The sequence below is a fragment of the Arctopsyche grandis genome, chromosome 11 (assembly GCF_051622035.1).
Source record: "Arctopsyche grandis isolate Sample6627 chromosome 11, ASM5162203v2, whole genome shotgun sequence".
NCBI classification, from domain to species: Eukaryota; Metazoa; Arthropoda; class Insecta; order Trichoptera; family Hydropsychidae; genus Arctopsyche; species Arctopsyche grandis.
Genome location: NC_135365.1, coordinates 12,659,702 through 12,675,569, shown reverse-complemented (window position 1 = coordinate 12,675,569; position 15,868 = coordinate 12,659,702). Strand labels below are relative to the sequence as shown.

At 30.9% G+C, this 15,868-nt stretch overlaps 1 protein-coding gene across 9 annotated transcripts in view; it reads left to right on the top strand.

Annotated features, from left to right (window-relative positions):
- LOC143918981 (uncharacterized) overlaps nucleotides 1-15,030 on the top strand; it is a 100,894-nt gene extending 85,864 nt beyond the window's left edge. For 5 of the 9 annotated variants that reach the window (XM_077441124.1, XM_077441126.1, XM_077441121.1 and 2 more), the window contains 4 exons: nucleotides 661-822; nucleotides 1,404-1,556; nucleotides 1,637-1,713; nucleotides 12,921-15,028. In XM_077441124.1, the coding sequence (XP_077297250.1) occupies nucleotides 661-822; nucleotides 1,404-1,556; nucleotides 1,637-1,713; nucleotides 12,921-13,653 (1,125 nt within the window). In that variant the 3' untranslated portion in view covers nucleotides 13,654-15,028. Of the gene's footprint in view, nucleotides 1-381; nucleotides 409-660; nucleotides 823-1,403; nucleotides 1,557-1,636; nucleotides 1,714-12,920 lie in introns of all 9 variants that reach the window. The other 4 variants (XM_077441119.1, XM_077441122.1, XM_077441118.1 and 1 more) reach the window with 2 other exon arrangements.
- Nucleotides 15,031-15,868: the final 838 nt, after the last annotated feature.

The following is a 15,868-nucleotide window of genomic DNA, read 5'->3' as shown; positions in this document are numbered from 1 at the left end:
AATAATTTAATTACTGAATATTTTTGTGTCTTTTTAATGGTGTTTCTGTTTAATATGTACTAATAACGATAAATTTACTATGAATTGGCCTTATTGTATTATTTTAATCCAAGTGGTCAACGACTGTAGTGTTTCTTCTCTTTTTATTATCAATCAATTGTTTTTTGTTTGTATAAACATTGCTAACTTTGCAATATTCAATACCATTTCATCAAATATGGTAAATACTGATGTCATTTTATGTTTTTAATCACTTACTTACTAATCACCATTCCACAACTAAACCTGACCAAATCTTCTTATTCATATTGTGTTTTAATTTGTTTTTGTTTCGTTTTTTGATTTTGCTGTTTGCTGTTGCTTTTTATTGGCTTCTTGCAGCCAGATGAGGGACTTAATTTGATGAGGGTGAGACTTTATCATTTGCCTTGATTTATTTATTTTTAATATTATTTAATTATCATCCATCTATGTGTTCTAATATAGGTTTTTCATTCCAAATTGAGCCTTTTTCATTTAAAATTAAACCTTTTTCATATAATTTGAAATGAAAAGGGGTCAATTTGAAATGAAAAAGGGTCAATTTGGAATGAAAAACCTGTAGTATCGGTAATCAGTTTGTTTCATTGAGAGTTTTAATAATGAATATAAATATTACAGACAGAAACTCTCAACCCGTTGGATAGCCAGCGAGACATTTCTCCGCTGAAGAACGGGCCGTCTCTCAGACTTGGCGAATTGGGCGAAGCGTCTCCACCTCCACCGCCTCCAGCACCTCATGAAGAGGTTGCTGATCTTAGGAGGCAACTCGTCTTTTTGCAGGTTCATTTTATACATATAAATTTGGTTGTGGCTATTTGCAGGTACTACATCTGTGACAGGCGCAAAGCTTTCTGCGCATGCGCGTGAACTTATAATCCGATTACAATTTCTTACATTTAATGTATGCTAGACTTGTTTAATCAATCGTTCATTATACACGAGGCAAATAAATTTCGCACGTTATTATAATAGATTTATATCATTTAGCTAGTTTGCGGCTTGTACTTGTATGTAGGTATTATACGTTTTATATGATAATAATTTTCTAACAATTAATAATATTAACTAATTTGGATTATATTATTTTACTATACGTCGCTTTACGAGTTCGAACTAAATTTTAAAAGGTTTAAAACAAAATTTTAACAGTAAACACGCTGACAGTGACAGTTCACGCGCATGTGCAGATGGCTTTGCGCCTGTCGCAGATATAGTACCTGCAAGCAGCTAATAATTCGCAGATATAGTACCTGCAAATAGCCACAACCTATAAATTTTCATACATCGGAATGATATTTGTACTCAAAGATCATAAATTTCATGTATAAATACTATATTGTGCTATATATATTTATTTTCAGAGTCAATTAGAGGAACGCGAAAGAATGGTAAAACTTCTACAATATCAAATGAGCAAATATAATGAACAAAATTCTGGACAAACCAACGGAAAATGTTCGACGAACAACAGCGCCAGTGAAGATATGTGCAACGTCGCAACGCAAACTGAAAGGGTATTTATTTCATTGACTATTTCACGATATGTATTTGCAATAAAATAATTTATTTAAATATTGCAACGAATCCATTTCAGTTGCGACCTACATCTCAAGGACCCAACGCGTTACAGAGTTTAAATTCGGATGTACCCCCGCCTGGAAGTATCGTCAGGTCAGTAATTTGAAAATGTCATAATAATTTCAAAGCATTTATTTCCGAATACATTTAATTTTTATTTGCCTTTCTTTTGATTTTAACACTTTTCCGTTTGAAGTGACCAAAGTCAATCGAGACTTAACGCGTAGTTGTTTCATCATTCTAGGTTGATTGGACGAGGGTATCACTTAATTCGAAATCTATTTTACCAATCAATCGATCGTGTCCCTTTGCCTCGTTGTGATTTCCAAGTCGTACACAACACCAGAGTCAATGATATTCCCAATTTGCATTCTAACGTGCCCGCTATCGGCTTCCGCGTTCAATTTGTTCCTATTCTTTCAGTCCATGATGTGATAGTCAATCGCAACGAATTTTATAGATGTTTTGGCAGTAAATTAGCGTCAATGTTTTATTGTGCACAAAGTTTAATTATTTCACCAATTGTTAGTTCATGTTATTTACTCCGGAGAAGATTTTTATAATATACAAAAAGGTTAAGGCTATTTGCAGGTACTATATATGTGAATTATTGGATATTTTCAGGTACTATATCTGCGACAGGCGCAAAGCCTTCTGCGCATGCGCGTGAACTTATAATCAGATTATAATTTCTTACATTTAATGGATGCTAGACTTGTTTAATCAATCGTTCATTATTTTAATCTTATATGTTTAATGAATCGTTCATACTACGTCATTTTACGAGTTCAAACTAAATTTTAAGAGGTTTAAAACAAAATTTTAACAGTAAACACGCTGACAGTGACAGTTCACGCGCATGCGCAGAAGGCTTTGCGTCTGTCGCAGATATAGTACCTGAAAATAGCCAATAATTCGCAGATATAGTACCTGCAAATAGCCAATAATTTGCAGATATGGTAGCTGCAAATAGCTACAGCCTAAAAAAATTATACTTTCTATAGAAATCAAATTTTTATAATTCTATTCAATTCAAGCACTTTATACCAGATTTTTATCAATGCGATTCTAATATTACTTGCTGCTTTTTTTGCTTTAAAATAATAATCATAGTAAGGCGATCAGTTATGAATGTAAAATTCCATATATTACCTATATATAACTATGTATATTTTTAATTTGCATATTTTAGCAAAAATTATGCATAATTACATACATAACTCTATGTAGAATTTAAATATAATATTATTTGTACAGTATTTTAATCTAATTATATTGGATAGGCTTTAAATGTACTGGAAATTCATACAAATACAAAGAAATTTCTAAAAAACACCGTACATATGTAGATTTTCGATGCGGTGCAAACGATCGACGAGCGCCAGACAGACTGAACCACAGATTAACGACACGTGTACCTTATGCGTGCGCACTGCTCGCACTTACACTAAGCGAAATCTACCCGAAGTCCCGACATACCTACCCTGTATACGTTCTGTGCTTCTGATACTTCAGTTCCGAATTTTGCCTTATTAAACTCGCCAGAAAGATCCAACTCAATTTTAATAATTACCATTTTAATAATTGCATCTATGTACATCGAAAGGTTACTCGTCATCTGATGTGCAATCTATCATTCGTGAAGTCGAGAATTGCGTTTAAAGCAGCCATCCAGTTAATCTGTTGTTCAGTCTGTCTGGCGCTTGTCGATCGTTTGCACCAAACCCGTAGATTTTGTAAATTTATTTCCGAATTGGCTGATCGCCTTCATCATTCACAACGAAGCGTTTTTTTTTAAAAAAGCTTGATCACATCTCATTTGTACAAATAATATATGACCATCATCAAAAAGGGCTAATGAAATGTGAATGATATTGTGCACGCTGCATTTGTTTCGATAAAACGAATCGGATAAAAAAAATATGCCGTTAAAAAAATTGGATATGGACTTTTGAATTTGCGGAGCAGTTTTCACCTCGGAGACAGAGCTTCGCATTCAAGATTACGCGGGCATAATTCGCTAAATCAGGTACAGTGGCTTGATTGCCTACTGGCTGTGTGTCTCTTATGCTCTGTTAATCTTTTGTGTTTGTTGAACCTTTTTTATCAATCTACTAACACGTTCAAGGATCGTGACACTTGCTATAAGCATTGTGACTCCACCAATTGACTCGCTTAAGTTTTGTGTGCCTTTTAATTCCGATATGTCTAGTAGTGCTATATAATATGGTATGATACTTAAATCGTACGATTTTTCATATGTAGTTTCAGAAAATGCAATAATTCACATGAGAATTGCAAAATGTTATTTGAGTTATTTTTTTTAAACCATACAACATTTGTTGATTCGTAAATATTTCATTAAATCGTTTTTGTAACTTGCTAGAAAATGTTCCAGACTTTAAGAATATTTGTTTTATTTAGTTCTACAATATAAAATATGAAAAGTTCGTGCTACTACATATGTACATATATAATATTTCATCGGTACATATTTAATATAGGTTTTTCATTCCAAATGGACCCCTTTTCATTTCAAATTGACCCTTTTTATTATTATTATTGCAAGGCTTTTCTATGTTTGACTTCGCTAACGATTCAGTATCTATTCCTATTCTTCCGATCGTTTTGAAACTTTGCTATTTTGGTCAACCCGGCGTGTACCACCGGTGGCCACGTGGATATTGCTATAGCAGACTATAATTTTACGGTTCCACTTCATTGAGCACCCCAACACTAAAATTCTAAAGATTTAGGGACAATTCATTATATAAAGTGATGTAATGCCGTCACGCGTAATTGGGTGCCGATACGCGTGACAGTGTCACCACATGGGCAAATGTATGAAATCATGCGCCGTGCTGAATGTGTTAAATCGTTTCTGATACTTCAATGGTGAAAAAAAATCGTGATAAAAACTTTTTTTCGAAATTTTTGAAGACGATGACATCTAATAGGTAGTAACCTTATATGTTTGACTTTCCGCCACCCACTCGTCTAGTCAGATTTTATTCTTTTCAAATTGACATTGAAAAGAGGTCAATTTGAAATGAAAAAGGTTTAATTTTAAATGAAAATGGGTCATTTTCAAATGAAAAAGGGTTAATTTCAAATGAAAAACGGTCAATTTCAAATGAAAAAGGGTCAACTTGGAATGAAAAACCTGTATATTTTGTGCTTATCATAAAATTTTAATATCGCTCAATACGAATAAAGGTCTGTTCATACCTATCCAGCACGACCCGAATCCTGCAAGTATCCTGCAAGTACGGACAGTATTCTTTAGTACATTCTATATGGACGCGCATGAATGCGAAACTGCTCATGCGCGAATGGAGTATGAATACGTCCATATAATGTACCAAAGAATACTATCCGCACTTGCAGGACACCTGCAGGATACGGGTCGTGTTGGATAGGTATGAACGGGACACGGTCGATTGGGCGCCCAGGACGATTGGGCGATCAGTGTTACTCGCCACTGCGACAATTGGACGACGAGACTGGCGGACTCTGCGTCAATTGGGCCCTGCGTCAATTGGGCGCCCATCGCACTGGGCGATCATCGACTGGCCGACGGCGACCGGGCGACCAGGGCGCGTGGACGACCACCGACACGGCCCGCTGGTGAAGTGGTCGCCAAGCTTACGTAAACTCTGCGTTTTGCAAGGAACGACCGCGAACGGAGCGTTATAGGAATTTCCGATGCACTGACAAATATTCTACCTACATACATATGCTTTATACCGCTTTATTTTTCGTTTCAGTTTTACCAATTTTTCGTAACAACACGAATCATACTATTAATTTTTTTCGCTATATTATATTACATTTGCTGGAATTTTATATTAAACGTACTTTTATAAATACATGTGTAGCACCTTTTCACAAAAAATAATTGTAAGATGACAAATCATATGTACCTACATATTCTCCAAAATAATATAAAAGAAAAATGATCGATTGAATCTTTCGCGCAGTGCTTTTAGTTTTTTTTCAAATGGACACACTTTTTTTTCTTTTAAATGTTATATTTCAGTTTTATCAATTGGATAAATTCACACTCTATTCTCAATTTTCTCAACACTGTATTAGTTATACATAATAACAAAATATTTTCTAATAGCGATTCTCAAAGTTTTCAAGATTATATTTTTTTTCAATGATGAAATACGTTTACGAAAAAAAAGCGCATACTTAAATTCGTTCGCGGAGCTCGAATAATTTTTTTCGGCTTTTCCCATAATTAAATTATTACATCGTTTACGATTCGCAGAGGCAATTCTCGAAAAAAATAGCTTTTTAAAGTAATTTTAAACATCTCCCGTTCTATGGTTATTGTTGAAAATTACATTGAGCCACAACAAATCACGTTTTTTAGTTACCAGAGCGGAGACTAACCAATCTTTACTAACTTTGACCCACTGAATTCGAATATGATATTGATTTTTGCTGGTTGGTGATTGTTTACGAGATATGAGCGTTTAAAAAAATGCGCGATTTTTACAGTTTTTTGGCTTTTGCGGTCTTTAACTCAAAACCTAGTATTGCTGTGCTCAAAGTGAGTATTGGAATCAATAGTCAGATGTTTTTCCTATTGATTGTGATATTGCATTGCTTTAAAATACTTATAATTAATTGTCTAGCGAATTTTAAAAGTAAAAAAAATATTTTTTTTACGGATTTTTTCTCCGTGCTATTTTGCATTTATTTGGCAATTTTTTTATTTCACCTCGTTTATAAGGATTGGTTTTCTATTTCAATATTTTTTATTTTTATCTAAACGTACTAACTCGAGCGGTAATTGCAATTTAAATGCTTTCGTTTTTGTTGCTCAGTGTTATTATAGTCACATTAAAATCTATATGATAGTTTATAGTAATTAAGGCTCATTTCGTTTATCAATAATTTAATAAGGTATATTTTTACTAATTAATATCTTTCGCTTTTGTAAATTCGAAACATACATACATATGTATGTATAACGAATTATGTTTACATCTATAACTGTCATCCAGCGCTCATCTGTTCATCTAATGTATAATTTCTTTAATAATAATTTATGCGTATAAAATATTACAAAGACCTTACAAGAAATTATATATTTTCAAATATTTGGACCGAATGAACGAACTCATTCAAAACGGTTTTTTTTACTATGAGTTCGTTTTGATAAAAGAGTTCTCAAAACGACTTTTGACAACTGTTTCTCGAACTACTTTTTTTCTTGATTGTTTTACATGACATGTTATACATACATATGTAAGGTTTTTCAACGGGTTTTTGCGGTATCATAAATTCATGGCCCTCAAATTTGGTTTAAAATAATGCAATGACGTAAATGATTTTATACCCTTTATCCTTTTATTAAATTCAAATTATTCTGAAATGGTTTTCATCGTTTTTTCAAAACCTCTCCGATAAAATAAACGTTTTTTATTCCAAAAAAAATGGCAAAGTTTCAAAGCGATCCGAAAAGTTTTAGGAGGTTTGTCCAAAACTAAGATAAACCTTGTAATTTTCAAATGTTATAATTAGCATGGAAATAATTTTTTCAATGTATGTATGTGTTGTATGAATGCATGTACATACATACATATGTACATATGTTATTTTGAAAATTTTCAATTTAATATTTATTTTCATTATTCATCAATGAAAAGTAAATCAAAAAACTTTATTAATACTATGATTTGATGAATATACTAAATACTGGCGATTCTAGAATTGATTTAATGTTGAGAGTTACAAATTTTACAAGTTTTTGATTTTCGTAAGATTAAAAATAAGCACCAATCACACGGTTGATCCCATATTTTATCGAGATACGAGAATCTCGAATTTTCATAATAAAATATTCTCGAGAAATGAGAATCTCGTAATTTTACAATAAAATATTATTTTAAGATCATCGAAAGCCGATGCAATTCGCGCTATTATATAAGTATTTATATTTTTATTTTTGAACATTTAATTTGTACGAATATTTTTTACGTAAATTTGTACGAATATCGACACAAATTAAAAATCATGCGATATTTCTTCTATTTGAATTTCATCATTGAATATCAAAGAAAAATACTACATATAGATATATATACAAAACGTGTTATTGTCTAGCATTCAGGAGTTTTTTATAACTTTCTATTGTAGGAGATATTTCGAGTCTTAAATGGTCAGTCTATTGTTCCGAAAACCGAGCGAGAATGAATCTGACCCAGGTACCTACCCTTTTTTTTGTCGAAGGGATCCGTAACGGAATGCGAAAACAAATTATACAAAACTTAATCTATACTACGTACATACATAGATAAAGTAAATATAAATAAAATGTGCATGGTGACTTTGAACCGCATGATTTTTAATTTGTGTTGATATTCGTACAAATTTAATGTTCAAAAATAAAAATAAAAATACTTATATACAGTTTTTGCAAGCCTATTTCACCCTTTTGCTAATGAAATTCACTTAACACAATGAAAATTGATTCAGATTAACAGAATGAAAATTGAAAAATTGAAAATAAAAAAATAAAAATAGTATTTGCACCTTCTAAATAAATATCTATGGTATGTACAAATATAAATATAAGTTTAAACTATAATACATAAAAAGCACATTTTGTTTAATTCGGTTTCTTTATTTTTTAATACGATTTTTGAAAAGGACGAATTTCATTTGCAAAAGGATTAATTTTCATTTGCAAAAGTACTAATTTCATTTGCAAAAGGATGAATTTCATTTGCAAAAAGGGTGAATTTCATTTGCAAAAGGGTGAAATAGGCTTGAAAAAATATTATTAAAGAAATTATATATTAGTTGAACAGATGAGCGCTGGATGACAGTTATACATAGATGTAAACATAATTCGTTTACATATATATATATATATATATATATATATATATATATATATATATATATTTATATATATATATATATATATATATATATATATATATATATATATATATATATATATATATATATATATATATATATATGTATGTATGTATGTTTCTAATTTACAAAAGCAATAGATATTTACCTACATAGTAATATATTAAATTATTGATAAACGAAATGAGCCTTAATTACTATAAATTACTATAAACTATCATATAAAATTTTAATATGACGAAAATGTCTATATTTTTAATTCTTACGGCTAATTTTTACTTTATCTATGTACGTAGTTTTTGATATATGTACATACATACATATGTACCTAAACGCATCATAACATTATGGACTCGTTATTAAATAATTATTTAAAAAGCATAATTTTCAACAATAACCATAGAACTAGAGGTTCTGATCGAGAAATCTTGTCTCGAGATTTCTCGAGAAATTTTGATTCTCGTTTCTCGAGAATATTTTATTGTAAAATTACGAGATTCTCATTTCTCGAGAATATTTTATTATGAAAATTCGAGATTCTCGTATCTCGATAAAATATGGGATCAACCGTGTGATTGGTGCTTATTTTTAATCTTACGAAAATCCAAAACGTGTAAAATTTGTAACTCTCAACATTAAATCAATTCTAGAATCGCCAGTATTTAGTATATTCATCAAATCATAGTATTAATAAAGTTTTTTGATTTACTTTTCATTGATGAATAATGAAAATAAATATTAAATTGAAAATTTTCAAAATAACATATGTACATATGTATGTATGTACATGCATTCATACAACACATACATACATTGAAAAAATTATTTCCATGCTAATTATAACATTTGAAAATTACAAGGTTTATCTTAGTTTTGGACAAACCTCCTAAAACTTTTCCGATCGCTTTGAAACTTTGCCATTTTTTTTGGAATAAAAAACGTTTATTTTATCGGAGAGGTTTTGAAAAAACGATGAAAACCATTTCAGAATAATTTGAATTTAATAAAAGGATAAAGGGTATAAAATCATTTACGTCATTGCATTATTTTAAACCAAATTTGAGGGCCATGAATTTATGATACCGCAAAAACCCGTTGAAAAACCTTACATATGTATGTATAACATGTCATGTAAAACAATCAAGAAAAAAAGTAGTTCGAGAAACAGTTGTCAAAAGTCGTTTTGAGAACTCTTTTATCAAAATGACTTGCAGAGCATCTCTAGCCTAGCCTATGAGACGCGGTATTATTTATCTTCGCGGTATTATTAAGGTCTTTGTAATATTTTATACGCATAAAATATTATTAAAGAAATTATACATTAGATGAACAGATGAGCGCTGGATGACAGTTATAGATGTAAACATAATTCGTTATACATATGTATGTATGTTTCGAATTTACAAAAGCGAAAGATATTAATTAGTAAAAATATACCTTATTAAATTATTGATAAACGAAATGAGCCTTAATTACTATAAACTATCATATAGATTTTAATGTGACTATAATAACACTGAGCAACAAAAACGAAAGCATTTAAATTGCAATTACCGCTCGAGTTAGTACGTTTAGATAAAAATAAAAAATATTGAAATAGAAAACCAATTCTTATAAACGAGGTGAAATAAAAAAATTGCCAAATAAATGCAAAATAGCACGGAGAAAAAATCCGTAAAAAAAATATTTTTTTTACTTTTAAAATTCGCTAGACAATTAATTATAAGTATTTTAAAACAATGCAATATCACAATCAATAGGAAAAACATCTGACTATTGATTCCAATACTCACTTTGAGCACAGCAATACTAGGTTTTGAGTTAAAGACCGCAAAAGCCAAAAAACTGTAAAAATCGCGCATTTTTTTAAACGCTCATATCTCGTAAACAATCACCAACCAGCAAAAATCAATATCATATTCGAATTCAGTGGGTCAAAGTTAGTAAAGATTGGTTAGTCTCCGCTCTGGTAACTAAAAAACGTGATTTTTTGTGGCTCAATGTAATTTTCAACAATAACCATAGAACGGGAGATGTTTAAAATTACTTTAAAAAGCTATTTTTTTCGAGAATTGCCTCTGCGAATCGTAAACGATGTAATAATTTAATTATGGGAAAAGCCGAAAAAAATTATTCGAGCTCCGCGAACGAATTTAAGTATGCGCTTTTTTTTCGTAAACGTATTTCATCATTGAAAAAAAATATAATCTTGAAAACTTTGAGAATTGCTATTAGAAAATATTTTGTTATTATGTATAACTAATACAGTGTTGAGAAAATTGAGAATAGAGTGTGAATTTATCCAATTGATAAAACTGAAATATAACATTTAAAAGAAAAAAAAGTGTGTCCATTTGAAAAAAAACTAAAAGCACTGCGCAAAAGATTCAATCGATCATTTTTCTTTTATATTATTTTGGAGAATATGTAGGTACATATGATTTGTCATCTTACAATTATTTTTTGTGAAAAGGTGCTACACATGTATTTATAAAAGTACGTTTAATATAAAATTCCAGCAAATGTAATATAATATAGCGAAAAAAATTAATAGTATGATTCGTGTTGTTACGAAAAATTGGTAAAACTGAAACGAAAAATAAAGCGGTATAAAGCATATGTATGTAGGTAGAATATTTGTCAGTGCATCGGAAATTCCTATAACGCTCCGTTCGCGGTCGTTCCTTGCAAAACGCAGAGTTTACGTAAGCTTGGCGACCACTTCACCAGCGGGCCGTGTCGGTGGTCGCCCACGCGCCCTGGTCGCCCGGTCGCCGTCGGCCAGTCGATGATCGCCCAGTGCGATGGGCGCCCAATTGACGCAGGGCCCAATTGACGCAGAGTCCGCCAGTCTCGTCGTCCAATTGTCGCAGTGGCGAGTAACACTGATCGCCCAATCGTCCTGGGCGCCCAATCGTCACGTACCGGTATGAACAGACCTTAATTGGTTTAAATTTTTTTATTCAATGATACAAGGAAATGTATAAAAAAATATTAGGTATTTTATTAAATTAATGGAAAATATTCTACATAAAAATTCATCCTATTATAATATATTTAAAATATATATGATCCTTGATTTTATCTAAAAAATTTTAATTACATACTTAAAAAAATTGAAATTTACCCGAATGTGATATTATTGGTTTTTTATTGATATGAAATATTTAGTGCAGAAATGTGTAAGTATTATAAAACATTTGAAAATATTTTCTGCTTATTCGTGTTTTATATTAAAAAAAGACGTATTTAGAAATATTTTTTATAAGGACCAAAGCTTGCACAATTCTGCTTTAGTGCCTTGTGTTTAATTGTTCTTAAGAATATTTCCTTTATTTTCCTTTTTCTTTTTGTTTTAATGTTTAACACAAAAAAAACGTAATGTATGAAAGTTCGAGCACGAAAATGAAACCAGCTAGAAACGTGTGTTGTAATTCTCTAAGCAAAATTGCAATGTTAATTATTGTTTCACTTGTTAATATATCATTGTATAATTATTGTATTTTGATTCAAAGCAATTTTGCCATTGAGAAAATTTTTTTTTTTTTTTTAATTTTAATTGACACATAAACGAAGCCAATGATTTCCGTTACGGATTTTTTTATGTTACATGCGGCATCGTAACAGGATGTAAGGGTAAGTTGTAAATTGTAATTCATCAATAACATTGTTGTTTACAATATAATATGTCTACAAATCTCAATGCTTTGTTGGGAAGAGGATGATAATTTTATTTTGATGTAGTCAAATGGAAATAGTTTACACCGAAGTAGTATAAAATTTAGGTTGTGGCTATTTGCAGGTACTATATCTGCGAATTATTGGCTATTTACAGGTACTATATCTGCGACAGGCGCAAAGCCTTCTGCGCATGCGTGTGAACTTAAATCCGATTATAATTTCTTACATTTAATGTATGCTAGACTTGTTTAATCAATCGTTCATTATACATAAGGCAAATAAATTTCGCACGTTATTATAATAGATTTATATCATTTAGCTAGTTCGCAGCTTGTACTAGTATGTAGGTATTATACGTTGTATATGATAATAATTTTCTAACAATTAATAATATTAACTAATTTGGATTATATTTTTTACTCTAAGTCACTCAACGTCTCAACAACAAAATTTTAACAGTAAACACGCTGACAGTGACAGTTCACGCGCATGCGCAGAAGACTTTGCGCCTGTCGCAGATATAGTACCTGCAAATAGACAATAATTCACAGATATAGTGTACCTGCAAATAGCCACAACCTAAAATTTATTGTTTTATTTTCACATTCAGTTGATTTAAATAATTCATTTGTATTAAAAATTGTTAGTCTTTAATTATATCTTAAGGGATATAAATTACAGAAATAAAAACTAAACAATCTTTATTTTTTTATATGTAGTTGGAATGAGCAATATCGAAGTATCCAGTCACCGAGCAATATCCGTCAGTCTTCCAGTAGCCCAACACCTTGTATGAAGAAACAGACAATTAGTTCAGTCAGTTCTCCAGTGAGCAGTGATTGTGAAACAGTTATGGACAGCAAAATTAACAATAAAAACGGCCTATCAAATCGCACCACGCAAAACACCTATAGAGAATACTCACCGAACAAAACGGACGGACCAGTTCACATGAAAACCAACTGTCGAGTAGGATCCAAATATTTGCAAGCCATCGCCAACAAACAGAGCAATCATTTCAACGGCGACACGCTCGTCAACGGCAAAACAACAACCAAAACCAAACCCATGTACAGTAGATCAAAATCAATAGAAAACTTTGGCAATCATTACACGTTCACAACGTCCGAACCCAAAATCGACGCATTTAATACGAAAAATTCACAATTGAGAAGCAAAAAACATCATACGTCTTATAATAATCTGTTAAACGGAGTGAGCAACGGCAACAAGAGCGATCACGTCAATGGAAACGGATGCCACGCGGCGAGGAACGGATACGCCAACGGTAACATGACAGACACCGATGATACTTCGGACAGCGGATACAAGTCCCTACCTCCGTCTATAAATATAATGAATCATAGTAAAATAAGTGGAATTCCTAGACGAACTCTTACCTCAGATTTGAGATTCACCCAACCAAAACAAGCACAAACTAATCAATGCTGACACATTTATAACAAGTATTAGAACATCATTTTAGTTGTATCTGAACATCAAATTGTACTATTAAATCGTTAGAGTAATATTCAAATTATATAACAGCAGTATAAATACTCTCATCGAGTCCTGTTCTCCAAGTATTGAATATTACTATTATAGTATATATTGATTCGCAATTCCATTGATACAGAGCGCAGTTTACAATTACATTTTTTGCTAAGATACATATATACTTGTAATAAAATATTTGGCTATAATATATTTTACCTCTTTTGGCTTGTATCATATTATCTTTCAATATATATATGTATACAATACAAGCGACTCCATTGATTTTCAGTATTAAAAAATGTTTATGTAAATATTTTTTTAATTATTAAGGAGTAAATTTTATGTATGTGTTTGTCTTTACCATTATTATCCACCAAAGCTTGTTAAATTATACGCTCCCGCTTACTTGTTAAATCAGATTATTGCCAAAATAAGCGTAAGGTTATGTATTGAATGTGATTATTATTCATCCGTTGATTTTGTGATAAAACTTTTCATACAACTGTATATAAATGAGTGTCGCAAGTAAAATCAATGCAAATTTTGAACTTGTTACGAAAAAATCGTTTAAACAATTGCAAATCAAACCAATCCTGATCATATTTTATAATCAATCATGATTTTTTTGTAAGAAACTTCTTAATTTGCATTTTTATTTGGGACATCTGTAGGGTTATTTGTTATTTTTTTTTCCCTATTAGTTTATAAGTTTTAAGACTGACAGCTTTAGACATTTTTTTTTAATAATTTATGTTACACTATCGACTGTCAGTATCATCCATCTTAAAAAACAATCCTTTTGAAATATCAATGTTAAAACATTGTCAACAATATGTATCAGATATAAAATATATCTATTTGCCTTATATTCACATTCTTAGTAGAAAAAAAATTGTATGCATTATTTTTTTATATGCATATGTAAACATACATTCACATAAATGTAGTGATGTGTTTTATATTTTTATGTATTTAACGTACCAAACAAAAAATAATGTGCTTGCCGAGTACCTTAAATTTCAGTGCAATCTTATTTAAGTTATTAATTCCCCCCCCCCCCCGGTAATTTGAGAATTATTGACGATTTAAATATTTCAATTATATTAATTTATTGTGTAATTTATTCGTTTATCGATTTTTTATGTTTTCCGTCTTGTAATTAATTGTTTCCTGTTGATGTAATATTTAAATGTTGCATAAACTTCGATGTCTCCTCTTTTTTGTTATTAATTAGTTTAAGGTACTACTACTAAATATGTAAATTAAGACATCATGTGTAGAATAGAAATGTAGATTGTTTTAATAAATTACATTTATTTTAAAATCTGTCACTTTGTTTCGTTTTTTTTCACTTTTAACTGAGCATTCTTTACACCATTTATCTTCTTTTTTATTACATACCTCCTTTACGTTTCAATTACGATTACAATTCAGGAAAAAGTTTGCCTCTTATCCGATCATTTTCATACTTTGCCATATTGCTCATTTTGGTCATCAATATAAGTAAATGGAGCCTCCGCCATTACGATAGAGATAAAATATCGTATAAGAAGCATTTCAGGTCCGAAGATTTTTAATCTTGGTGACAGTTGGTAGTCATTAATTTTATACATAGATGGCGGTAGTAAAAAAAAATATTGGTGTTTTTATTCGAAATAATAATTTTTTGTTAAATATATATTTTTCCATAATGCAATCATTACAAGTTGCCCTCGAGCGACACCTATGGTAATTTGTACATATCTTCTACAGCCGCTCACTATCCACTGCTGGATGAAGGCCTCTCCAACACGCTTCCACTCGTGTTTTGCGAAACTCCCATTCATCTCACCCCACTCACTTTCCTAACTTCGACTACCCATCTTCCTTTTTACATATTACATACCTCCTTTACGTTTCACTTACGATTACAATTCAGGAAAAAGTTTGCCTCTTATCCGATCCTTTTTCATACTTTGCCATATTGCTCATTTTGGTCATCAATATAAGTAAATGGATCCTCCGCCATTACGATGGTGCAAAAAAATCGTGTAAGATGCGTTTGATATCTGCCCGGCGAGATAGTCGTTGACGTTTATCCATCGTTTGTTTATTAGTTTTAAACATAGATGGCGGTAGTAAAATAAAATTATTGTTTTTATTCAAAATAATAATTTTATATACAAATTAT